Genomic DNA, 25,563 nt, shown 5'->3' on the forward strand with positions numbered 1-25,563 from the left:
TGTTTCAAATGCACGTCGGACAAGAGAAATTAAAAGAAGAAAAAAAGGTCGAAATAACATATAGTTTTGACATATGAAATAAATACACCATTTTGAGAAAACCTATGAACCCCTAATTCACCCTAATCAATTAACATTTCTCCACTTGTTGGTTGTATTGTTCCTTTAGAGCTTTGCATGTTCAAGCCTTCATGCTTCTTCAGCTCCTGGGACCTAATAAACTCTTCAATTCTTGCCTTCAGTTCGGTGTTCGGAATCAACATCTCCGAGGTAAGATGAGATCGGTTGAATGGATCAGTCTGCAAATCATATCAAATTAGTAAAGCACAACATTCCAGGAAATATTATCGTTATATAAGTAGAATCCGTGATGGACTTACACTATCACTTAGAAGATGTCTTTGGATGACAGGCCTGTCTATTGTGATTCTTGAAGATGGTAAGATCACCGGATCCTTCATCAATGTATACTGCAGGAAAGAAAAGAGTATGTTTACGGTCGTTCTTTCCAGTTTTAATGAATTCCAAAACTATAGCTGGAATGTAAATAGACATACTTGAATTGGATCAAGGAATTCATCAGGAATATCTCCAAGGGCAGCTTCAGTGTCCATGGCCTCTGAAGCCGCAGCCTTGGCCTTTGCACCAAGCTCAATAAAATCTTGTATTATCCTCCCATCCTCACCAATTCTTCGAAGAACATCAGCTGCAGCACTAAACAACTGGAGCAAACTCAAGTTTATTAGATTGTGCTTTAAGAACTATCAGGCCTAGTGGGAACACCAATACTTAATTCAACGAATGGTTAAACACCCATTAAAGTATACCTGTTCATTATAGGATCGACCATCACTGGAGATGGAAGATGGAAAGATGTTTTTGGCATCACCCCTTGCCAGATGAACGTATATGCGGACAATCTTCATATAGAAACAACTCACAGTACATAAAACGTCAGTTAAATTCAAAGCCACTTTCCAAGCAAAATCATTAACTTCTTACTTCTTCATTGTAAGAGTATATACCAAAATGAAAATTCTACATTTGACCAACCTGCTTGAGCAACTCTTTCGGGCGAAATTCATACTTTTCGGGCTCTTTCAGAGTGAGCGACTTTCTTTGAGGGCCAACTAATTGCAATAAAAAGTAATTTAACATATTCGCCACTCTCTCAACCTGGAAAAAAGGAACAAGGAACAAAAACAGATCAAGGATTAGAAAGGAGATGGCAAGAAGATAAACTTCAACAAGTAGAACTTGTCGGCATAAATTTGAGAAATGACAAGCATCGATGCAGATGAAAAGATGTTACCATCTCAGGGAGTAGAAAAGGAGCTGTAATCTGCTCAGATGTAAAAGCCAGCATACTAACATCCTCATTTGCCAACTTCATGTCAATCCGTATAATCTGAACATAATCCGTAATAAATGTTTAATTGAAGTTCAAATTTTAAACATAAATCATACATACACATCCAAATGGGGGGAAAGGGAATACTGACATTCTCCTGGGAGTGGAACAGTCGAGTTCTCTCTTGCCTCTCCTGAGCAGGCCTGCGTTCCCATTCTGCAGTATTTGACATCTCAGCCTCAAGCTCTTTGAGTTCAAGAATTTTGTTAAGACTTTCATCGAGGAGGTAGATGCTATCGTTAATAAGGAAATTCAAGAAATTCAGATAAACACCCTTTTCTTCTTCCTTCGCAATCTGATAGAACATTTCAACAAAATTCAGGAATCCATTGATTGTTAAACTAAAAACAAATCATAGAAAGCTCCCCATGTATTAGCCAGTGAAGAAGACCCTACCTGTTTCCAAGCATTACGGTGACTAGGAACTTGCCAAAGATATTCAAGAAGTTCAGCAATATTATGGCGGATGTTGAACTTATCATAGAACTGTACACAGATATGAAACGATGATGACCAACAATGGAAACTTGAAGAAATAATAAGATTAAAAAAAAAAAAACTAACAATTGGTAGCAATTACCTGTGTGTGAGAACCAGTGAATTCAATGTCAACATATAGCTTCAAAAGATTCCGCACGAGATATTCCAAAGACAGTTGATGCCCTTCAAATAGTGTCGATGTCGCAGATGAACCACTGGAAAGAAAGAAACAAAGTAGTGTGTAAACTTACAGAAAATTTCGTGTGAGAAACATGTGACAACAGCATATGTTTTTCTAAAGAGATTGAATAACCTTCTACGCGGCATCCAACAGTTCAAAACTTCAACCATTTTTGCTCTGAGATAGGGGTTCTTGATAAATTGCGGACTTGCCATAAACATAATAATAAAATTCATAAAATCATCCTGACAAGCAAAACACAAGAATAAATTAATAAAACCATAACGATATGAATGAACTTGAGATATGATCAAAAGTACATAGCTATCCATATCTAAAACCTACAAGTACAACTCCATCAAGAGCTTTCGGAATCCGAGAAGCAAATATTAATAGTTCCATAGCATCTTCCACAAAGTGCTCTGGCATTGAAGCAAATTCCATCGGACATGTAGGTGGCAGAGGCATTTTAAATCCACCAACCAAGTCAACTAACCAAACCACCATTAGTCGATAGAACGAAAGTGCTTGTCGAATAAGTGCCCCATCCTATTGAATAGAAGAAAGCAATAATTCAAAATGCTACCAAATTTATAAATTTTCTTTCCTCAAATACATCAAAAGCAAAGATAAGACGATCATAAATAATTAGAATTATATAAATAGAAAGCCCTCTACTCAAGATGAAAAGAATGCTAATATGGAATAATAAGACGGAAAACAAAGGGATTGATACATTTCAAAGTTCAGCAGACAAGCAAATCCATATGCATGTGTGCAGAAACCTATGTTATTTGGATTCGGGTATTGTCAAATACAGGTGTGTTTAATTTTCTTCTAAGCTCTCCATATATTTGGAGGATACTTGGAGAGTAATATCCTCATACCATATGCAAATATGCACCGGACAAAAGTATCCAATAAAGATACTATAAAGAGTTGGAGCAACATTTAATGCAGAAATGCTCAAGGAAGAAGAGATAAAATGTACCCTCAAAATTTGAGCCTCGTAACAGAATTTTTCCTGTGAATACAATTCAATTTCCTTCTCAAGCCTCGATATATCAAGCTCCAGTTGTGGAGAAGGTGCCTGTCCTTGCATAGCTTTTAAGGTGGCAAGTGTGTCTTCACTTCTTGAAATGTCCTGGGTGACGGCATATCAAATAAATCAAATCATCAGTAAAAGAAACAAGAATGGAAAAAGCTCGGGAATCAGTAAAGCATTACCTGGACTAGATGCTTAAAGTCCGAAAATGCCTTTAGGAGGCCCAAGTTGAGTACCCTAGCAGTCATAAAGAAGCATTCACAAATGAAATGATAATTAGCTTTTCCACTACTACTTCGGGTTGGCTTCACATTTGGGGTACTTCCGGAACTAGATGCTACTTGCAATTGCCTCAAACTATTTTCACCATCATTATTTAGTCCACTCCCATCAGTTTTCACAGGATTATCTTTATCAATCCATTCAGCCACTTCTTCTGATGTTGCGTGCAGAGCAGTTAACCCCCTAAAAAATGGTTCACTGTCAATACTTAACAAAAAGAATTCAAAGCATATAACATTTGGAGCAAAACGATCATGATCTCCATTGAAAAAGAAGGGGAGAAAAAGACCATCACCTCAAATCCAAACGGTTACAGTAGAAGACATAGGTTGGATCGATTTTATCTCTTTTTGTTAAATTTGTATCCAAAAATGGCTCTGAACGTTGGAGCATAACAGCACTGAGATTGACAAACATGCCGGAACTTGCACAAGATATAGGATCCACCTATCATACAGGTCCGCGAAAACGTGTCAAATAGGCTAGAGGGTAGATACATAACCAGATTTACAATTAAGAAACAACTCAACCTTTTACTGAAAATATTCTTAGGTGGAAAAAACAACGAACAAGTTATTGATGCAACAGTTAAGCTCTTGATGCAATCTAACTTAAACAAGGAATGTCATTTACGAGGGAAACCTGTATATGGGCCCTTGATGCATTTTTATTGATGACTTCTGCAAGATACTCGAGAACACTGTCACGAGTCTCGAAGTTTCTAAGGAGACAAAGAAGAACTTCAGCCAGACCATCATATAAAGTATTCATGAGAGTCTTTATTGTGGTGAATGAAGATAACAAATCAGCTGCTCGTCTAGTTGATGCATCTGAGAAGCACTGCTGGCTATAATTTTGAGAGAAAATTTATTACTAGACAAAGCTAATAGAAGAAAAAAGTCATAAATGTTGATAATTACATTAAAAAAATTTCAGGCAAGAAAATCTATACTATCAAACAAACACAATGGCATGAATTTTCTATAACAGTTTAAATTTCCAAAGGATCTGTAAAACACACTGATAAAAAGAAGCTTCCAAACAAATAAAGATCAGCATCAAACATCATTATATGGAACACACTCAAGCACTTCATCGAGTCTCTCTCAAATGCAAAAAGTGAAGATTTTCTTACTAGTTTAAACCAATAAAAAATAAAATTTACACAATGCTAACCACGAGTCGAATAGTAAATTACATGGATGTATAAACAAGTCGAATTAGTACAAACTATTCAACTTCATTCCAGTGAACAAAAACTATGAAACTCAACAAATGCCAAGTATCAATCCAAATTTAGGAAGGCAGCTCCAATGAGAAAACAGTTACTCGATCTCCCCATTCACTCAAAAAACTTGAGAGGAGCAATCAAGACTGCCACAACAATAACAGCCAACAAGCAACATAATTAAGAATTCAACCTCGACAAAGATTCCAATAGTTGGCATCATCAAAACAACAAAAAGCTGCAATTGACTGCCATTGCTAACCAGCTATCCCACCAGTAGATCATTATTAAGCAACTGCACCAAGAGGCCGGACAAGGTAATTAAACCATTGGTTTTGAGATGTCATTCAGTTCAAAAAACTGAACATGTCTTCCCTTAAACAAGTATCAACCAATGCACTGGCCTCAATGCTTGCTCAGATGAGAAACCCTGATATAAATGCTTCTTAACACTAACTGGCCTAAGATCAGTTACCCTAGTGAAATGTACTTACTAAACATTCATTTGACACCCAAAGAGTTCAATCATTCAATCCAATGTGCAAAGCAAAAGTGCATTCTACAAAGCCAGCTATGTTTCCAACAACTACTTATATAGAACCAGATTAAAAATAATAGTTATGTATATAAACATAATAAGGTAATACTCGTTCTCAATTAACACAACAAGCTAACGCAAAAATCAACATCCAAACTCACCCAACATCAGGCTGGCTCTTGAAAATGGTATGATCAGGCAGAGCACTAACATGGAAAAAGGGGCCCAAAATGCTAGTCATTTCGATGACACGTCCATTCAAGTAAACTCCTTTAGGAATCCACCATGGATGATTAACCAAGCTCTTAGCACCAACAGGGAACTTAACCAAATACAACAAAGCCCTCAAAGGTTGCTGAAAATTTCCCAAAGCTGAAACTTTCAAAACACTCCCTCTTAAATCCTCATACAAACCTTTTAAGATAGGATCCAAAGTATCAAAATCTGAATCCTTAAAGAAGTCGTCCAAAAACCCAGGTGGACAATCCACCCCACTTCCTAAATCATTCCCTCCAAACCCATCAAGCATTAGTCCACTTGAAACTTCAGCAAAAACTAAGGGAAGCAAAGGGGAACTGGAAGACAAAGAAGAACCGGCTTTGGGGTTACTATCTTTTAAATTCCCATTAGAAAACAAATCAGGATTTCCCAGATGAATCCTAGCATATGAAACAGCCAACTTCTTAGCCTGTTTAGCAGCAGATTCCATCTCAGAACGCAGCGTCTTGTCTTTCATGTTGGAAATCTTCTTGATTTCTTCATGAGCTCGCTTGTAACAACCAATGAGATAATTAAAAGGGGGTTCTGAATTAGGGAATTCACCAGACAGACGATCAATTAAAACCCTTTCCATTAGATCACGTGAAAGTAAAAGACTTTTGCCTTCACTTAAGATCTCAGCTGCGGTCATCTCTAGGTAAACAACCCTTGAATCAGAAGAAGAAGATGATGGGTTCTCTTTAAGGGTTACAAGGAAGATCTTCCTTAGGATTATATCTTCTATTTCTTCTGGGGTTCTTTGGGGTTTTTGCGTAGCCATAGTTTCGAAGAAAAAAAAGGGGATAAAAACTTGGTTTTTTCCCTTCTTTTTTTTCCTGAGAAACAAACAGGGTTCTCTCTATATTCCGGAGAGAGAAGAATAATTAGGCTTTGAAGAAAACTATGGAGGAAAACAGAGAAATAAAAATTGAGAAATAGGTTTCATGAAGATTGTAGGAAAAAGCTGATTGAGTTGCTCTCGAACTTGGTTCTGTTTTTCTCCAAAGTCTCTTTGTGGCCGTTGATTAGCTTGTTGATTCACTATGATACTGCCACGTTCAACTTTTTTGTTTCTCTGGAATCTCGTAAACTCTCCTCTTTCTTTCGTTTATCGCAAGTATACTTACAAATATTTTCAGATTTTTTTTTACTACCAAAATTAATTTATTTAATAATAAATAATATCTACTTAAATTTTATTTTGCATTGTATTATTTGGAATCAAAGCTAAGGATAATATTTATATTATTAAAATATTAATATTTTGTACTATTAAATATATTATAATTATCAAAATATTAATATAATCTTTTAATAAAATATTAAGAATTGCTTAAATTTTAATATTATTATTAAATTTGAAATTAATTAAATTTGTATTTGAAAACAAACTTGTGTAACGTCTAAAATAGTGTTTGAGACTAAAGTCAACTGTTTTTAGAATTGAGAATGAACAAAGTAGAAAAATAAATGTTCACAGAGTTTAATTTCTCTAAATCTGCTAAGCGTTGTTTAGAAAGATAATCTACTATACCTAGGATTTAAATAATTCTCTTCTAAGTTTTTCTCATACAACTCATTTGATTTTGTACTTAATGCACTCGCGAGAAATGTTCCATGATGAACAATAATAAGTGTTCTCATATCAGTACAATTGCAAGTCTCTTCAATTTATAAAGAAGTGAGACTTGCTAATATACTATATCAATTACAATCAATCTTCCACTAAAACTAGCAAGACAACAAGCATAAAAAATATCTCTAATGTGCTTGGGATGAATCTTGAATCTCCAATATATGCTTCCAAGTTTTAACCCATCCAATCCAATCCCACCAAACTTGGGAAGTTGATTGTGTTTATCCAATCCAAACAAATCCTCGGGATATGTTGTTATAACAAATTCAAAGTATCAGAAAGATTCAAAGCCAAATAATTTTTATTGTCAAAATTTGTCAACTTAAACATGACAAGTTTCTGAGTTGAGCAATACTACTGATCACTAAGAACTGCTCAAAAACTACCTCAACAATCTCTCCTTTTGACAATTTTTTTTGAACAAAACCATAATAAGAAAACATATTCAACAAGAGATACAAATGTTTGCCTAAGTAACTTTCCCTTAATTAATCAAACTTAAAACGTACATAATCAAACAAATTAATCAATATTAATGTCATTAAAGAGGATGATGGCATTAATAATTAAAATACTAGAAATTTTATATAAGTGAGCATAATCGAAAAAGGATATAAAAATATAACAACCAACCTATTTAAAATTGAGTTCAAAGTTCCCAACTTCAAAAAGATTTGAAAATTGAAAATCATTAAAGAAATAACAGTAGTCTACCCAACTCATCCTACTCCCTTTTTTTTGTTCAGTAAGTTTGCCAAAGTGTTGTTAGAGTTGCTTGGCTAGTAGATCATTCATCAAGGCTTAGCACCATGTACGTTGGCTTGAAGTTGTGGAATGATATGTTCTTGAGAGGCTATTTCAACATCCAAATGTTGTAGCATCCTTTGTTCAATGGTTGACAGTTGCCTAAGAGTATCAATTTCAGTGCCAACTAGTATAAGCACTGCATCTACAGGTTGAGCTTCAATATCAGGAATGACTTCAAGATTATCCTTAGAATGCTTCCCTTCAAGCCACTTCTAAGAAAACTTTAATTTGGTAGGTTTTCTCTCATATTTTCAGTTGAAGAGCAAATTTACGTTTCGGTTTGTAAAGTACTTTAAAAATAAGAGGAGGGAAAGAAAGATATAGCCTAAGGTAGGCTCGGTTTGCATGTTTGATGACCTCTTAAAAGATAAGTTCCTCAAATCAAATTGATTACAATAACAAATCTTTCTCAAGAGAATGATCATCTTCTTGATGACTATTCCTCTGATTGTTGGGAATTCAATTCCTTTTGGTTAATTTTAATTAACCAATAAAAAATTTAACTCATTACATGAAAATAACAATAAAATATTCGCTAAAATTATCGATAAAAATAATAATCAAGAAAAAATAAGAATTGGAGTAAGACATTTTTGTATCTATTATTTTAATAGTTCTATTAGTTATTCAATGGTTTATGAATTCAAATATTGTAATTTACCTATTCAAATTTAAATATTTTACATGTCATAAATTTCATTGAATATATTTAAATAATTAAAATATTTTTTAAAAAAAGTAAAAAAAAATGAATCAGGGGTAAAATAAATTTGGGTTATGCATTTACAAATACGAACTAATTTAATTTAAGTTTACAATTCATATTTTAGATTGAACTTGGCTTGAAATGTTTAATAGTGTGTAAATACAAACATTGCTATTGCAAAATGTAAGATGCCACCTCTAATTCCATTCCGTTATAGGTAAATGTATCATGAAACCTTTGTATTATACTTTGAATTGTATTTTAGTCTCTCTATAATAAAAAAGAGAGGAGTAAATTAGTCCCTATATGTTAGAAGAGTGAACAAAATAGACCCTCCGTTAAAATTGCACCATTAAATATTTATTTTAGTGTATATATATATAATTTATAATAACAAATTTAGCTCTCAATTTTTACAAAATTTTTTAATTTAACCCTAATCTTTTATTAGAAGTAAATTAGATTTTTTTTAATGGTTATAAGATTTTTTTTGTTTAATTGATTATAAGATTTTTGAAATATAATCCCAATTTTTTTAAAAAAATCAATCTTAATGAGTTGGTATTGTTATTTTTAGTAAAATATATATTATCTTTTTATAAATTTTTTATAATTCTTATACTTTTTAAATAATATTAAATTTTAAAAGTATTTAATTGATTTTTTTTAATTTGTTACAAGGCCTTTTTACTTTTTAGCCTTATTAGTTTCAAAAAATTTTATTTTACTTCTAATAAATAGTAGGAGTTAAATTGAATAAATATGTAAAAATTGAGAGCTAAATTTATTATTATATCTTATTTATAAACACCAAAACAAACAATTAGCGGTGCAAATTTAAGGAATGAATTGTTTTACTAATGTAAAAAGACTTTGTAGTATTTTTACTAAAATAAAGTTATAATTTTGCTTGAATATGCACAAACTTGGATGGTAAGTAGTGCATTTTGTAGCATCTATGCCAAGTAAAATCAATGTTTGACCAAACAAAACTAACATGTATAATAAAATCATAATCATAGCATTTGACCCTAATCATAATCCCAAGTTTCCCACTTTACCAAACATTCCTAGGACCTATTAACCCAAGAATCTCTTCCCAAAGCCCAACATTTCCAACACTTTCAAGCCCAATTACACTTGGGCTACAAGCCACAACTATCCAAAAACTAGCCTTTATTTCTTCATCTAATTGTTCCTTGTCCCACAAACAATACCCATCAAAGAACCTAAAATCCCTTGCCTTCACCACATTTCTCTTCACCATCTCAGCTGCATACCTTGCACTTTCTTTAGTCCCATAGTACAACCCTTTCATTACTTCTTCAAAAACCCCACTTTTCTCCACACCACCATCATCATCATCCTTTGTTGGACTCACCAAAAAAAACCCATCTTCCAATGGCCCACCGAAGAACAATGGCACATGAGAGAACACCTCCGAGACATCTCGGATAGTTGTTGATCTTATTTCTTTGATAGATTTGAGCGATGATTGATTTAGTATGATCCCTAATGGGCCTATGGACCCTGCTTTTAAGAGGAGGATCACCGTCCGCTCAAAAATGTGGACCCCGTCGAGTTTTTTGGTAGCGATAAGTAGACAACCTTTTTCGGGCTCACGGATGGTGTGAGCCCATTTGTCACCAATTGTAACAGGTTGAGGAGGTTGGTCCACTAGTGTATCAGGATCAATCCATGATGAAGGGCTTGAAACTTTCTCGGTTGCCACTAATTTAGCTCTAAACGAACGCCAATCAGAATCAAGGGTGGGCTTCTTCTCATCATTTGAAAGGCAGCCTAACATTGGTAAAATCAATAATGATATAAAACCATTTTGTGGTTAAAATTTGTCGTAGATCCCTATACTTTTCACAAATTTAGAATTTAATCCTTATACTTTTATTTCTAGGAATTTATTCTATTTACTTTTTAAATTTTAATGATATAAAACAAGAAGGTTATATTCAAAGAAAATGAATACATTAATTTATTAAACAACTTTGAGTTTAATTAGTGAATATATTTCAATAAAAGTATTCAAATTATGACAAAAATATCAAACCTAAAGTAAGATTTAATAACGAAATTGAAGAACTCACATGTAATAGAACTTGGTGAAGCAACTTTTGTAGAGTAGAAAAGGCTGGAATTGGTGTTGGGAAAAGGAAGTGTTTTAGGTTTGATTGAGGGCTCAAACTCAATAGTTTGAATGAAGGATTTTGATGAGAAGAAACAAGCTTCCATGTGTTGTGTTTTTGTCTTCTTTGCTTTGGCTAATGGAAGTGAAGTCCCCAAAGGATAAGACCAAGCAAGTTATAGTTGGACTTGAGAGTGGATTTCTATCACAAGTTCATTCCCACTCTATCCAATCATTTGTTCAATGCTAACATTTCTGATCAATTGTGTGTAATTTTGAGCTAAATTTATGTATGGATTTATCCACTTATTTTCAAAATTGACAGAGATTAAATTATTTTAATTTTTTTGAAAGAGACCAATTTATTCAATATCGAAATTAAGAGAAACTGGATAAGTATTTTTACTTTACTCGTATCCTTATCTTCCGAGCTATACTCCTGATTTTCAGAACTTAAATGTTGCAAGTTGGTGAGTGCTAATAAGAACAAGACTTTCCATTGGACTAAGACTGCTTATCTTTTGTTAGATTTTCTTGGCCTTAAATTGTTTCTTGTCTTTGTAAGTTACCGTGATTATGCCTAAGTATTTGAACTATTATTGAATTTATTGAGTACAAGTACTCCAAGCATAATATAAATTCATATATTATTTATGCCTATATCGGTGTTTGCAAATGTTAGTATTGTAATCCTATATCGGTATAGAATAGGGTGTAAATGAGATATTAGTGTTTGCAAGTTATATGAGTTCGACTTGAAAAAAAATTGAATTCAATTCGATTATTATCAAGTTGAACTCGAGTAGCTCGAGCTATCAATCGAGCCATATTCGAGTTTAGTAATATTTGACTCGAAAGACTCGTGAGCCTTATCTAACTTTTTATATTTTTATATTATTAAATTATGTTATTGCTCTTAATATATATTATTAGCCCTATGCTTAATTACTAAGTCAAGCTCTAGCTCGAGTTTGACTCTGAGCTTAAAAATAAATGGTCGATCGAGTTCGAGCCAAGTATCAATATTCGAATTTCAAGTTGAGTTTGAGCTTGGTACTATTCGAGCTTGGCTTGACTAGATTATACCCTTACTAAAGAACCTATAATATAAATAATTTGGGAATAATTATAAAAAAATATTTTTTTTATTTTCTAATTTATAAATTAAAATAAATTTTTTATAAGTAAATAAATCTTAAAAGAAAAAAAGAAAAAAGAAAAAGAAGAAGCCAAAAATTGAAAGAACCGATTGAACCAAACCAAAGAAATTATTCAATTTTAGGGTTAAATTCAGTACAATTTATTTGGTTTTGTTGGCTTAATCAATTTATTCGGTTTTTTATATAAAAACTCGAACTCACCGAATATAAACCTTCAATATCTAATACTTACACTCGAATCCAAGTCTGAATAACCTAGCTTGTAAAAGTGCATCTATCTAAATCACTAGCTCACCAACTTCTACCGGTAAGGTTGCATCTTTGGGATGTGCAACTCGCTTAAGGTCCTGAGCCAACCTGTGAACCATTCCATATATGCTATCAAAATTAGGATGTGATCTATCAAACACGGTGAACTCATGGACTTCATTGTCTATTTCAATTGAGCTTGCTCCTGATGGTTTTTGGACCCCTACGCTCTTCATCTGAAGCCTTACCGTTGCAACACCATCCCAATCTCCTGCCGCAGCAAATATATTAGATAACATGGAATAATTTCCGGGATCCGTACGATCCAATTTAAAGTGATCGAGCACTTTCTCAGCAAGTTCCGTAGCACCATGTAATCGACATGCCCCCAAAAGGGTACCCCAAATAACAGCATTCGGTTCGAAAGGCATGGTATTTACAAGCATAAAAGCTTCCTTCAAACGCTCTCCACGGGCTAAAAGGTCGATCATGCAACCGTAATGCTCAATTTCAGGAACAATTCCATAATCCTTTTCCATTGCGTAAAAGCCTTGTATGCCATCGTCGATAAAGCCTGCATGAGAACAAGCACACAAGACGCCAATAAATGTAACTCTATCCGGCTTAAATCCTTCCTTCCTCATTCTTTCAAAAACACAAAGTGCTTCCCTGCCATGGCCATGCATAGCAAACCCCTGTAGCATAACATTCCACGAAACAACATCTCTTTTCGACATTCCATTGAAGACACTCCATGCCTTGTCGAGACTACCACACTTTGCATACATATTAACTAATGTGTTACACACCGCCACACTACATCGAAACTGAAGCCTCTCTATTGAATCATGAACTTTTAAACCCATTGCTAACGAACCAGACTCGGCACAAGCAGCCAATATACTAGTAACGGTGGCATCATCCAACTCGAACCCATTTCGCTCCATTCGATCATACAACTCGATGGCTTCCTTTGTGAACCCCTTTTCGACATATCCTGAGATAATTATAGTCCAAGGAACCAATGTCTTAACCGGCATCTTATCGAACAATACTCTAGCCATATCCATATCACCAGCCTTACTATAACCCATCACCAACGTTGACCATGAAACAATATTCCTTTGAGGCATACTTTCAAACAATTGAAAAGCTTCCTCCATTTCTCCTGCTTTAACATAACCATTCAAGACCGTATTCCAAGTAATCATACTTTTCTCAGGCATTTCATCGAACAACTTCCTAGCTTCCCTCAACTCTCCAACTTTCGTTAACCCTCCAATCATAGAATTCCAAGAAACAACATCTCTATGTTCCATCACCGTAAACAACCTCAAAGCTGCTTTAATACCCAAACCTCCAAACCTTGAATAATTATCAATAAGAGCATTGGGTACAAAAATATCACCCAAAAAACCATTCTTTTCGATCTGGGTATGAATCATTTCCATCATTTGTAAACGATTACAAGCTTTTAAAAGAAAAGGGTAGGTGAGGGTATTAGCCAGAATCCCATTCCACTGCATTTCAAAGAAAAAAGAAAAAGCTTGGGTGGGCTGTGAGTTTTGTACATAGGCTCTAATCAAAGTGTTATACAAATGAACATTGGGGTTTTGAATTTGGTTAAAGACGTTAAGAGCTAAGGTTATTTGGCGGCAACGCGAAAAAGCGGAGATTAACTTGGGAGCAATGGAGAGGTGTTGGTGAAGATTTTGTTTGATTATTTGGGCTTGAAGTTGTTTAATATGGCTTAAGTTGGTGTAGTTGTGGAGGTCTTGGAGATTTTGTTCAAAGAGTCTTCTTGTTGAAAACCAGGAGGGGGGTTTACAAGGGATGGACATTGGGGTTGGTTAAGCTGAGATTTCAATTGAAAGCGAAGAGACGAGGCGTCCATTTTATTTTCTCTCAAGGGAGCATAGTTTTTTTTCGCATGATATTGAAAATAGTAGTTTTGACTTAGCGTATTGTTATATGTATTATTATTAGCGTAAAAGAATATAAATTTAAGTATATTAAAATATATTATTTTATTAATTTAATTTATTAATTTAAGAGTAGAGAAAGAGTTATAAATAATTTTAAATATTTTATTAAAAAGAATATATATAATAAAAATTTATAATGAGATTAATATTTAAAATAAAAAATAAAAAAATTTACCCTAGCTTTCAAAAACCACACAAAAAATTTTTAAAATTTATAAAATATTCTAACTTATATCAATATCCAAAATTTTTAAAAGTTGTATTAAAAATTTTGATGTGAGCTTGAGCTCGCGGTAAAATTTTCCGAAAATAACTTACATGATTACAGTTTCACTTATATGATACTAAAAATTAACTTACGGTTAATTTTTTCATTGTTAACGTGGTTAATAGTAGTTTTAGAAAAATGTTTTTAAATATGTTGTAAAAAGGTGTAGTTTATTAATTTTATTTGTTTCACATTGGTGTTGATTTAAAATTATCATTTTAGACATGATATTTGAAAGTAAAATTTTAGTTAATTTTAATAAATAAAATATAAATTTTAAATTTTTTTAAATAATTAATATAAGTTATTTATAAAATTAATAAAACATAATGACAATTGATATTTAAATAATTTAACGTAATGAAACATAAAATAAAATATAATTTAATTTTTATATACGTTTTAAATAATTAACATAAATAAGAGATAATGACATAAAATCTCCATACACTTTAACAAAATTTCAATATGGTACTTATACTTTCAATTTGTCCAATGTGATACGTGAACTTTTATTCACATATACTTTCCTCTAATGGTGTTAATTTCTTACGTGGTAGAACATATGACCCACTTAAATGGTGTAGCGTGTCACTTTTGTCGACAATTTTTTTTTAATTTGAGAACATGTTAGGGGGCTCAAATTAAATAATCCAAATTTTATTTTTTGACTTTAAGCTTAAGGACTTAAATTAATTTACCCAATAATGATTACCCTTAGATTGAAATTAATTTAATTTTTCCTTGACAATTAAAATTTGCATTACATGTTCCAAATCATCACATCAAAATCAAAATTTGTTGGTCATTTGAAGGGATTCAATTTTATAAAATCATAGCTCAATATTGAATATACAATCTCTTTTCTTTTTTTCTTTTTCTTTTTTTTTTCTTTTTTCTTTATACAAATGAATTTTTGGCATATAAAATAAGTGAAATGGCAATATCATCATTAAATTCAAGCTTTGCTTGCTTCAAACTTCAAACCTCTTCTTGCTCTCTATGCCTAAAGCTTTTCCCTTGAAAGAAAAAGGTAACTCCTTTGCTTCATTTCTCTGCCAAAACCAAAAAATTTCATGTTAGGTTGAGTTTCATTTTCAAATTACTTGTAAAAAATTTAACTTTGAATCGAGATAAAAAATCAAAATTACTCAGCTTTGACTCATATTTAAATGTATTACATGTTCTAATATTATAATATCTGAATTTGGTAAAAATATCTTTCTTTATATAATAGTTTAATTGCATTTTGCTTCATTTCCTTAAAAAAACAAATTAAATCAGAGAGTAAATTAATCATTTCATTCTTAAAAACTAGCATGGCTAATAGAATAATTAAACTGTCATAAACCAATTTTAACCATAAAAATGGGTGAATTTTGTAACAGAATGAGTAATTTACTTTTTTATCTAACATGTTAAGACTAATTTATCTATTTTTAAGTAGAGGGGTAAAACGCAATTCAACTTTTAGTATTTTTATCCTCCGAAATCATATTACTTGATAACTCAAGTTATTCGAACACGAGCTCAATACCGTAATAATAAAATTAAATTTAAACTAATTTATTTTAAGCCAAATATAATAGTATTTGAATTCAGCTTAACGGATAAGCTCGCATTAAAACGAAATAGTTTACGAAAACAAATGTATCGTATTATGCCCTAAATTACCTTTATCAAATCTTGTTCTTCGAGCTGCTAACCGGATATGGTTTTCATTCCTTTGTAGGAGTTCATCAACTTGATTGGATTCAAAGACTAATGGTCCCGAACACCCAACTTTCAACTGATGATCAAAAACCCAGATTAATTAATCTCAAAAAGAACAAAACAATATGTTCATCAATGAGAATTATGGATGATTGTTGAAATTGAATCTTTACCTTGTTATTGTGTTTAGTCAACATTTCTTCATGACGAAACCCATCAATGGCGTCAAAGAAATCTGATTTCTCAAACTTGTTTTGTGCTTGTTGATCAATTAAACCAGAAAAATCAAGCTTTTCCGATCCGTTTGAGGCTTTGAGCTTCCTAGAATCAGTATGAACACCTTCAGAAATATTTTGGTTCTCTGGTGTAGATGAATTGAAAATGTTGTTCGTGTTTGAGAAGATGAAGCTCGATGAATCTTGATCACTGATTTGACTGATCGAACTAGGTTGGTTATAAGAAAGCGTAGATTTCGCATCTTTCCGTTTCTTCGCCCATGAAAAGCTGTTGGATCCAGTGATTACCGGTGGCGGAGCGGTGACAATATCGCCTTGTGACATCGTTGTCAATTGAGATGTCTCCGACATTGTATCGAACGCCGGTTGATTCAGATGAACAATTCCATCCTTGGGTTTCGGATTATTTGCAGTAATTCCCTGGTTTTTGCCACCGAATCGAGCATTATCCCGTAGGTCCTGCATATACAAAATGGATGAGCATTAGGTGTTTGTGCTAATGCCTGACTGAACCAACGTCAGTGTTGAGAACTGCAGAGACCTCCTTCGTTATTGTTTTATTGAAATTGTTAGCTTCCTGCAATGTTTTACGTGGTCTTCTTGTTTTTCTTGTCACTCCTGGATCTCGAACTCCTCCTAACTTCTTCCTGAAATTTTGATTGAACAATAAAAAACTGATACACAATGAAACAAAATCATGCATTAGAACTTTATTCACCTTCGCAAATCATCTCGCTGTTTGGCATCGATTTCTTTATTAGGCGAATACTTGGGCAAGCTTGAAGGGTCGCAAGGGAAGGGTTTCGTATGGAAATACTGAAAGATAGAGAAGTTAAAAACAGGTGATAGAACATTACAAGAAACCGAAAGTGGAATCCATTAATGGAGGTTTACCTCGGACATGAGAGATGAAGATGCAGTTCCACGCTTATGGGGTTCAACAGAAAGAAGGATTTCCAACAAGTTCAATGCAGTTGAAGGGATGTCTTTACACCTTTGTTGGAGACAACTTTCGTAAGGATGTTGGGGTTTAAACATGGTTGAATGAGGAAGCTTCAGTTTTTTCCAGTACTCATCTGGTGGTGAACCACATAGTTTGAAGATTTTATGCAGTTGTTCAACCTGCAAAACAATAAAAAAATGGTTCATTACTCGGACTTATGCATTAGTGAAATCCATATCCAAGTCCTAAACATGAACACTAGAGAAAAATTCACCTCAGTTCTGCCTTTAAGAATAGGTTTCCCCATAAGAACTTCAGCAAAAACACAACCAACACTCCATAAATCCACCGAGACTTCATAACTTGTAGATCCCATCAAAAGCTCGGGTGGGCGATACCAGAGAGTGACGACTCGGCTAGTTAACTGGTTTTTGTTCTTTGAAGTTAAGATGTTTGCTAATCCGAAATCCCCTAACTTCAAAATTCCTTGATTGTTCACCAATATGTTGGATGCTTTGATGTCTCTATGCATTACACCTCGCAAATGGCAATGCTCTAACCCCATTAATAGCTGCTTCATATAGCATTTCACCTACAAAATAATGGGAAATCTAAACTGAACTTCTTAAACATTCGAGTAATCAAGCTCGATTTTAATGGATCCTATTTGAGTCCTTCGTTATTCGTATAGAGGTTATGTTACAGCTACAAGTTGCAGAAACATACCTGAGCCTCAGTGAAGTTGATATCAGGACAAGATGATAAACCAGCAAGATCATGTTCCATGTACTCAAATACAAGGTATATAGTACTTGAAAACCTTGATGTGATCACCCCTTCTAATTTCATGACATTAGGATGGTTCAGCCTACGTAGGATCGTTATTTCTCGAGCCATAAACCGAATGCTTTCGGGTTGAAAGTTGTCGAACCGCACCTTCTTCAAAGCAACCAACCTTCCGGTTTCGACTTCGCGTGCTTTGAACACGCTACTGTACGTGCCTTGTCCGATCTGCATGAACATTAAAAGGGAAATGAAGTGTTTGTACTCTCAAGCTAAGCAAATGGCTATCTTGAAAGAGAAACCGAACCCGGAATTTAGTTTAGTCGGTTCATGCAATCATATTTTGGATAATTCTATCATAATTTGACAGCCATTTTGAATATATTGAAATTTGAGAAATATTAAAAACCTTGTCGAGTTTCTCAAAAGCATCAGCCTGCAAAGGAACCCAACCGTGAACGGCTTCACCAGCGGCAGAGCTAAGCCAAGCAGGCCAACCGGCGGCGACTTGTTCAGCCTCCACAAACCTTTGAGAAAAGCCAAGCTTTAAGCTAAAAGAACCGCTCTTTCTCCCTGAACCATCCCTTTTAGATTTCCTCAAATCTCTGCTTTTCTTTGGGTTAATAATTTTACCATTTTCATCCAATTTCTCATCATCTTTATCAACCTCTAATCTCCCAGATTGATGTTTCGATGATGAAGATGATAATGTAAAACCATGGCCGTTTTTACGAACCACTGGAACAGGGGAATCTGTCACCGGTCTCCCACCGCCATGTTTGGAGGTAATACAACCCATTTGTTCAGCTCGAAAAAAAAACCAAGATTGACCCAGATCAAGAAAAACAGGTCTGGGTCAAAAATGGTAAATCATTCCCACATTAGAACAAAAGTTGCACCATTTTAATCTGGGGAAAAAAATGAAAGAGAAATAAAACAAAACAGAGTTACCAAGAAGAAAAACAGAGGGGAGAAAAGAAACAGAAAGAAAGAAAAAACAGATATTGTTCTGTTTTTTTTTTTCTTCTCTGTCTTGGTGTTTGGTTGCGAGATCTGCGGAGGGAACGTAAGAATTACCAAAGAAAAAAAGGAAAGAAAAACGAGAGAGAGATTCGTGGGTCCATAATAGAATTTACAGGTTTTCTTGTTTTTGCAAAAGCTACAAAAAAAAAAAAAAACATTACTTGTTTTCTTGTTTTGTTTTTTTGTCTGTTATATTATCATTATTTGTTTTCTGTTTGTTGATTTGGTTTATCAAACCATCATGGGAGTATTTACGTGTATTTAATATTTAAAAGTTGGGCTGTTAGATTGGTTAAAATTTCATATTAGTCCTTGTACTTTTACAAAATTTGAGATTTAATCTCTCTACTTTAAATTTTAAAAAAAAATCTAATTCTCTTACTTTTTCAGTTTAAAATTTTTTGCCCAATCATTATCATTCGTTCTTGGTAGTGGTATAAGTACTATCGAGGCCTTTGTACTAGGGGTTGAATTGCATTTTGCTTCCTCTACTAAAAAATAGGTATATTAGTCAATGTACGTTAAATCAAATATCAAATTGATCCTTTTGTTAAAAATTCTATCCATTCCTGCTGTTACTAACTAATCATGTACTTTATTAGCATAAGGTACACATGTACGACACAAGTCATTGTTTGGTTATTTTGTCAGTTACGTCAGTTTTTAACAATACAAATAGATGTAATTCTTAATAGAAATGAGCAATTCTGCTTTTTAGTCTAATGTACAATGACCAATTTGTCTATTTTTTTAGTAAAGAAAGTATAATTATTCTTTATATTGCCATTGAAATTTTAAAAAAATCTACAAATTACAAAATGTTTTTAAATTATATTAAAAATTTAAAACTAATATATATATTTTTAGTTTTACTACTAATGTACATAATAATACTCCAAATTTAAATTGGAAAAAATCCTATCTAGTCCCTCTCAATTTTACTATTGAGTAAAATTGGCTTCTTTAAAAAAAATTCAAACAATTTAATTACAGTTAATTTCGAGAATGAGCAGTTAAGGACAATTAATCACGATAATTAATGTTTTTCATCGATTGTACATAGTTTTGATTCATATAATAACAAATTAAGTCTTTAGTGTTTATATATTCCGTCAATTTGGTTCCAATTTTTTTTAAAAAATGCATACAAATTTAAAAGTTCAAAAAGAATATATAGCAACAACTTTAGCTTCAAATATGTATAGAGAGATAGAGAAAATATTTATATTTTGAGGGTTAAAATTGTTATTATACCAATCAAAATACTGTAAAATTGACTCCTCAAAAGTTCATTTTCGAAATTGACAATGAATTATATTGCTCTAGTTTTTTTTTAGAAGGATTAATTTACTATATATTAGAATTAAGAGGGACTAAAGAGATATTTTACCAAATTAAATTCAAACCTCGATATTTGTACTTCAAATTCTTTATAAAAAGAATAAATTGCAACTTTTGATTGAGTTGTGTGAATAGTGAAGTGTATCTGCTTGGAACTGATGTTGTAGGCCAACAATTCCACTTTTCCTCTTAACAAATGTGGGTTTAGATTTTAATTAAAATTTCATGATTGATTCATTGATATTTTAATCATTTAAGAGGATTAAGTGGTGATTTTATTATTATTATTGAATTCATCCTAAAGGGTTTAGGTTAAAGCTTTGATTATCAAGCATTTGTTGTTGCATCTTTTAATGGGTCCATGCTTCATTCTAAAGAAACTATCACTCTTTTAGTATTTAAATACATGTTCAAACCTAAATATTCGAGTTTTATGGTGCGTAAATTATTATGATTAGGTTTTTTAATATAAATAAAATACTGGTATTCATAATCTATTTGAGTTTGACTCGAAAAAAAATTATTAAACTCGATTCAGTAATTATCAAATCAAGCTTGAGCTTAATAATATTTGACTCAAATGATTCGCAAGCCTTATTGATATTTTTATATTTTATAGTATTAAATTACATTATTATCCTTAATATATGTTATTAACCCTAAATTTAATTATCAAGCTGAGCTTGAGTTTGTTTAAGTATAAAGATTAGTAAACAAATTTAATAGAGCTCAAACTTAACTTTATTCGAGCTTAAGTCATTTGTTTTTATCGAGGTTACTGGGTTTTTTAAAGTTGTCTATGATAATTCAGTTCGATTCTCAATTTTCCATAATAATTTTAGGCTTTTAACTTATTTTGACAACAAATGACTTTTGTTCATTATTTATTAAAGTTTCAAAGTCCTTTTTTTATATAAATATTCTTAAAATAAATAAAAATTTCAATAAATCTTAAATAATAATATTTTTTAAAAAATAATTATATATATAAATTTTAATTTATTTTCTCAATTTTTATATGCGTCGTCAAGAATTAAAATTACTTATAAATTAAATAAAAATAAAAAATTAATTTGATTTGATTTGATTTACAACGGTACTTTTTGATATAATACCTAAAACTATTCATAGTCTCTCCCTAATCTATAAATAAGAGGATAACACGCTTCAACGCAATCAAACACGCATCCTCTTACCCGACTTTTTTACAATTCTTACCATTATCTATAACTTTCAAAATTATTAAATCAAAAAATAATACTTTTTTTTTCAATTTATAAAAAATGGAGTTACGTACATAACAAATTGTATTTATATCAAAGTAAGGTTTAAGTAGTAGAAAAGAACTGAATAAAGCAAGAAAAGAAAAGGTAAAAGGAGGATAAGTTAGACTAGTCTTGTGCAAAGCACAAGTCACCTTTACGACTTGGTAAGCCTGATTTGCTTAACTCGCATCACACGGTTGGTCTCGGGTTTAGGTTGAGTTTAAATATGATATAACATATTTTATATTTATCTAAATTTGATTTGATTCAAAATATAATCTTAAAATTTTATTGAAGTTTATTCATATTTATAAATTTCTAATCCAATTTTATTTTTGGTTAATCCGTATTATTTTTTAAATTTTTTGATAAAAATTTATACAAATTTTAACAATTTTTTTAATGTTTACATTACAATATTATTTATTACTATAAATAATATATAAAAATAACATAAGATAATATATTAGACATAGAAAAAAGGGTTAGACCAGACCAAACTCAACCTTAAATGTTCAAAGCCTAAACCCATTTTTTGGGTTTAATATTTTTAGCTTCTCTAAGTAGATTTGTTGCCATGGAACTGTCAAGAAAATCTGGCCAAATGCGGACAGCAACAAAACCCAGAAGCTTTCCACGAATACATATTTCAAATCTCTAACATCTGCAACTCCTTTTTTTCTAGTCTTCTACTAAACAAAAACACAACGTATATTTTACAACATAATTTATGAATTCCAACAGACAAAACTGTGTAGTTAATTAGCAGTTATTGTCATTTGATTTGTCTTTCATGTCTGTTTGACCCCCTTTTTTTTGTTGTGGAAATACATATTCATTTCATACGCGGGTTAGTCTGCTGCAATCGGCAGCCGAAATCCCGGTTATTCTACAGGTTTCAACACAGAAGTTTACACTCTTATTTGCTCCTCTTTTAGCCTTAAAACTGCTGGGCCCTGGACATTTCTGAAATCAATCTCTTGAAGCAAAGAATGTTTCTCGGCCACTGCATCGTGTTGCTGTTTCGGTTGAGGCAAACTGTTGTTAACTGTGTTGTGGCTACTGTTTCTGGCCGCTGGGACATCGTGATTGTGTTTTCCCTCGTATGTTGTTATGACAGCTTTGGGATCGGACGAAGCTCTTTCCACATGCTTCCGAACATTGCATCCTGCACTCGTGCATTTGTAATAGCTCCTGTTGGAATAACTCAAATGCATCAGAAACAATCCCGAAAGGACGGGAAACAACTTGCGATTACGAATACAGCAGCTTGAAGGCAAAACAAATATAACTGGAAGGACAACAAAGAAGATCCCAGCAGAGCCTATCGAATTAACTCGACCAGATCATTATGTGTAAGATTTAGTTTTCCTTCAAATGGTTCAAGTGTTTGACATTACAGATAAAACGCTGTTTTCAGTTTGTCAGGAGAAAATGTGTTCAGCACCGGAGTTCAAGCTGTTAAGTGATTATTGAAATCATAGACAAATAAATATATACATAATTATAGTCTGTAGTACCTTGGATGAGGGTTCCCTTTGACAACTTTCTGCCCGTATTTGCGCCACCGATAGCCATCATCTAAAAGGTCAACTTCACTTCTTGTTTGCACGATAATTTTTGCATCCGCGACAGCCTTGTGTGACAACACTACTGCAGCTTCCCCTGTGCTATTCCTGCAGCCAAAAAACCGAAACACTCTCAGATTGAAGAGCTATAAATTTTCGATACCAATTACAAATTGATTCAAAACTTGCCTTCTTTTTGGATTTGGTTCATCATCATCTCTTTCTTCTCGACTCTCTTCATCACATCCTTCCTCACAATCACTAAATCCAGGTAATTCCACCGCTTGAGTTGATTCATGATTTTTCCCTTCACTTAAGTTGTTCGAATTTCCAGCTACAGCCAGAGAACCTAGTTCCGGATTACCCTGTGAATTTGTGTTTCCATCACTTCCACCCTTCGGTTGTTTATTTGGTGGAGGCTTTTCATGATTATGTGTGCTTTTGTATATAATTTCGGTTATTAGGCCCTCGGCAGAACGCTCGACTATCTTTTTGACAGGGCAACTCGGATGTGTACATTTATAGTAGCTCCGCGGATACTCACAACCTTTAATTTGCTTCTGTCCATACTTACGCCAGTTGTAACCATCCTCGGTCGGTTTATCGACAGCAACACAAGGCTGACTTTTTTTATCGAATTGAGAAGCTTCCAAGTATTCCATTGCAGAACTTTGAGGGTCTGAAGAAAGCATCTGCTGCGAAGTTTCTTCAGGATTGCCAGATGAAGGAGGGATCGATGGTTCCAAAGAACCTGCAGCAGACAAAGTTTGATATTCCGGTTGCGCATGCACATGAGATTGCACTAGAGCAGCTTGAGCCGTAACCTGTGCCAATGCTTGCTGGTGCGATATTCCGAAAGGACTCTACACAAATTATCGAATGGAAGTTCAATTAACCGATCATCATCAAAAGGAGTTTCAATCCAAACATCTAAAGGCTCATAATTCAAATCCGGATTTAGACCATAAACATGGAATGGTAATCAATCCAAACAAGTTCTCAATGAATGAATTTAAGATTCAGTATTATTATCCCCATGTTAATCGAACTCGATACGAGTATATATCCGACATGAATATAATGAACTTTTCAAAAGCTTTTTCGTGTTTTTGAACCATCATTTGAAAGTGATATGTCTCATACTCATGTTCATAAAATGAAAAACCAAAGCAACATATGATTGAAAGAGCATAATCTTAAGCAATCCTTTAATCATTAGATGCTAAAAAACAACAAAATTTGCATTGAAATCCAAGTTACTATAAATACCCAAATCAATTATCTTAATCATTTAGCTAAAAACTGCATAGAAATTCCAAGATACTACAAAAAAACCCAAATCATTTACCTTAATTTCTATTAACACACAAAAGAAAAAAGAAAAACCCATCATTAAAACATCAAAAAATTAAGTCAATTTCAAAAAAAAAGAAAAGAAAAAGAGAAAGAAGTCAAATTACCTGAGGAGATAAGCAAAAGAGACCAGGAGAGTTAAGCAAACCAGAAGGGCTTAACCCAGGAGGCACAGTGAACCAAGGAGAATTACCAACACCCAAATTCAAAGGTCTATTTTGTTTAAACCCAGAATTTTTTTCACCTCCATTTTCAAAACCCACTTCCATAAATGAATCATCCATGGGATTGTAAGGCAGTTTAGCTCCAGGTGAAGCCATGGCACCAGCTAAAAGCTGAGAAAAAGACCTATTTGTTGAGTCAGGGTCTGAGAAAAAAGCTGAAACCAGTGTCATAGGTCCTGGACTTAACCCAGAACCTGATTGAAATAAGCCATCGATGGGTGGTCTTGGTGGTAAAGTTATTGTGGGATATGTTGGAGCTGATAGCTTTGATCTTTTTCCTTGCCCTGCTGCCATTGTTTTTTCCTCTGTCTTCTTTCTTTTCCACCTGTTTTTCACTTTATATATATCAAGATTGTATTTTTCTTCTTCTTCTTTTTTTGCATCATTATTATTATTATTGTTGTAGAGATTGGTTGGTTCTTCTGAGAGTTTCGTGTTATCTTCATCTTTGAGTGAAAGTCTAAAGAGGAGAATTGAAAATGACATTTTAAAATAAAAATTTGGTTATGCTACATAGGCTTTCACGATGAATTAATTACTGTTTTTATTCCAAATTTAATTTTGGTTTAAGAATTTTATTAGTCAATGCAATTATTATAACAGCAATAATAATATATTATTATAACCTTCTTACTTCTTCTATAATAATAATGACACGAGTATTATTGTCAATATAGAAAGATTCGAGTTTGAGTGTGTTGAACTACATTATCTTCTTATTTATAGGTTAGAGAAAAATT

General features: G+C 32.9%; 5 protein-coding genes across 5 annotated transcripts; all 5 read right to left on the reverse strand.

Moving 5' to 3' along the window:
• Window positions 1-6,582, reverse strand: LOC107888562 (probable ubiquitin conjugation factor E4). The gene is made up of 16 exons (XM_016812715.2): window positions 5,327-6,582; window positions 4,042-4,246; window positions 3,695-3,846; window positions 3,300-3,582; window positions 3,064-3,216; window positions 2,418-2,621; window positions 2,205-2,317; window positions 1,992-2,106; window positions 1,808-1,897; window positions 1,503-1,706; window positions 1,313-1,408; window positions 1,054-1,176; window positions 828-920; window positions 558-722; window positions 381-470; window positions 1-299 (listed from the first exon to the last, which is right to left on the reverse strand). The coding sequence occupies exons 1-16, from the start codon at window positions 6,202-6,204 to the stop codon at window positions 123-125; spliced, it is 3,141 nt and encodes a 1,046-aa protein (XP_016668204.2). The 5' UTR covers window positions 6,205-6,582; the 3' UTR covers window positions 1-122.
• Window positions 6,583-9,549: 2,967 nt separating this feature from the next.
• On the reverse strand, window positions 9,550-10,983 carry LOC107888563 (UPF0301 protein BF2109). The gene is made up of 2 exons (XM_016812716.2): window positions 10,675-10,983; window positions 9,550-10,372 (listed from the first exon to the last, which is right to left on the reverse strand). Exons 1-2 carry the CDS (start codon window positions 10,817-10,819, stop codon window positions 9,630-9,632), a joined length of 888 nt encoding a protein of 295 aa, XP_016668205.2. The 5' UTR covers window positions 10,820-10,983; the 3' UTR covers window positions 9,550-9,629.
• Window positions 10,984-11,961: 978 nt separating this feature from the next.
• LOC107888564 (pentatricopeptide repeat-containing protein At3g29230) lies at window positions 11,962-14,058 on the reverse strand. Its single transcript, XM_016812717.2, has one exon. The coding sequence runs from the start codon at window positions 13,960-13,962 to the stop codon at window positions 12,151-12,153; it is 1,812 nt and encodes a 603-aa protein (XP_016668206.1). The 5' UTR covers window positions 13,963-14,058; the 3' UTR covers window positions 11,962-12,150.
• Window positions 14,059-15,174: 1,116 nt separating this feature from the next.
• On the reverse strand, window positions 15,175-19,195 carry LOC121206611 (protein IMPAIRED IN BABA-INDUCED STERILITY 1). Its single transcript, XM_041077631.1, has 9 exons — window positions 18,459-19,195; window positions 17,993-18,277; window positions 17,541-17,858; window positions 17,218-17,445; window positions 17,042-17,139; window positions 16,865-16,970; window positions 16,261-16,782; window positions 16,049-16,163; window positions 15,175-15,429 (listed from the first exon to the last, which is right to left on the reverse strand). Exons 1-9 carry the CDS (start codon window positions 18,846-18,848, stop codon window positions 15,422-15,424), a joined length of 2,070 nt encoding a protein of 689 aa, XP_040933565.1. The 5' UTR covers window positions 18,849-19,195; the 3' UTR covers window positions 15,175-15,421.
• A 3,318-nt stretch (window positions 19,196-22,513) lies between these two features.
• LOC107888565 (probable WRKY transcription factor 3) lies at window positions 22,514-25,150 on the reverse strand. The gene is given in 4 exon segments (NM_001326749.1): window positions 22,514-22,872; window positions 23,199-23,354; window positions 23,436-24,109; window positions 24,707-25,150. Coding segments are annotated over 4 exon segments (1,524 nt in total). The 5' UTR covers window positions 25,118-25,150; the 3' UTR covers window positions 22,514-22,589.
• Between the last annotated feature and the right edge of the window lie 413 nt (window positions 25,151-25,563).

The sequence above is a fragment of the Gossypium hirsutum genome, chromosome A09, assembly GCF_007990345.1.
Source record: "Gossypium hirsutum isolate 1008001.06 chromosome A09, Gossypium_hirsutum_v2.1, whole genome shotgun sequence".
NCBI classification, from domain to species: domain Eukaryota; kingdom Viridiplantae; phylum Streptophyta; class Magnoliopsida; order Malvales; family Malvaceae; genus Gossypium; species Gossypium hirsutum.

Excerpts from the sequence above, each read along its gene's own strand:
- LOC107888562 (XM_016812715.2), bottom strand. The coding sequence starts at position 6,204 with ATGGCTACGCAAAAACCCCAAAGAACCCCAGAAGAAATAGAAGATATA. Across the intron at positions 3,847-4,041 it reads CATCAAGGGCCCATATACAG|GTGGATCCTATATCTTGTGC; the intron begins GTTTCCCTCGTA and ends CCTGTATGATAG. Across the intron at positions 921-1,053 it reads CGAAAGAGTTGCTCAAGCAG|ATTGTCCGCATATACGTTCA; the intron begins GTTGGTCAAATG and ends TTCTATATGAAG.
- LOC107888563 (XM_016812716.2), bottom strand. The coding sequence starts at position 10,819 with ATGGAAGCTTGTTTCTTCTCATCAAAATCCTTCATTCAAACTATTGAG. Across the intron at positions 10,373-10,674 it reads TTCACCAAGTTCTATTACAT|GCTGCCTTTCAAATGATGAG; the intron begins GTGAGTTCTTCA and ends TACCAATGTTAG.
- LOC107888564 (XM_016812717.2), bottom strand. The coding sequence starts at position 13,962 with ATGTCCATCCCTTGTAAACCCCCCTCCTGGTTTTCAACAAGAAGACTC.
- LOC121206611 (XM_041077631.1), bottom strand. The coding sequence starts at position 18,848 with ATGGGTTGTATTACCTCCAAACATGGCGGTGGGAGACCGGTGACAGAT. Across the intron at positions 17,140-17,217 it reads CTTCATCTCTCATGTCCGAG|TATTTCCATACGAAACCCTT; the intron begins GTAAACCTCCAT and ends TCTATCTTTCAG. Across the intron at positions 16,783-16,864 it reads ATAAAACAATAACGAAGGAG|GACCTACGGGATAATGCTCG; the intron begins GTCTCTGCAGTT and ends TTGTATATGCAG.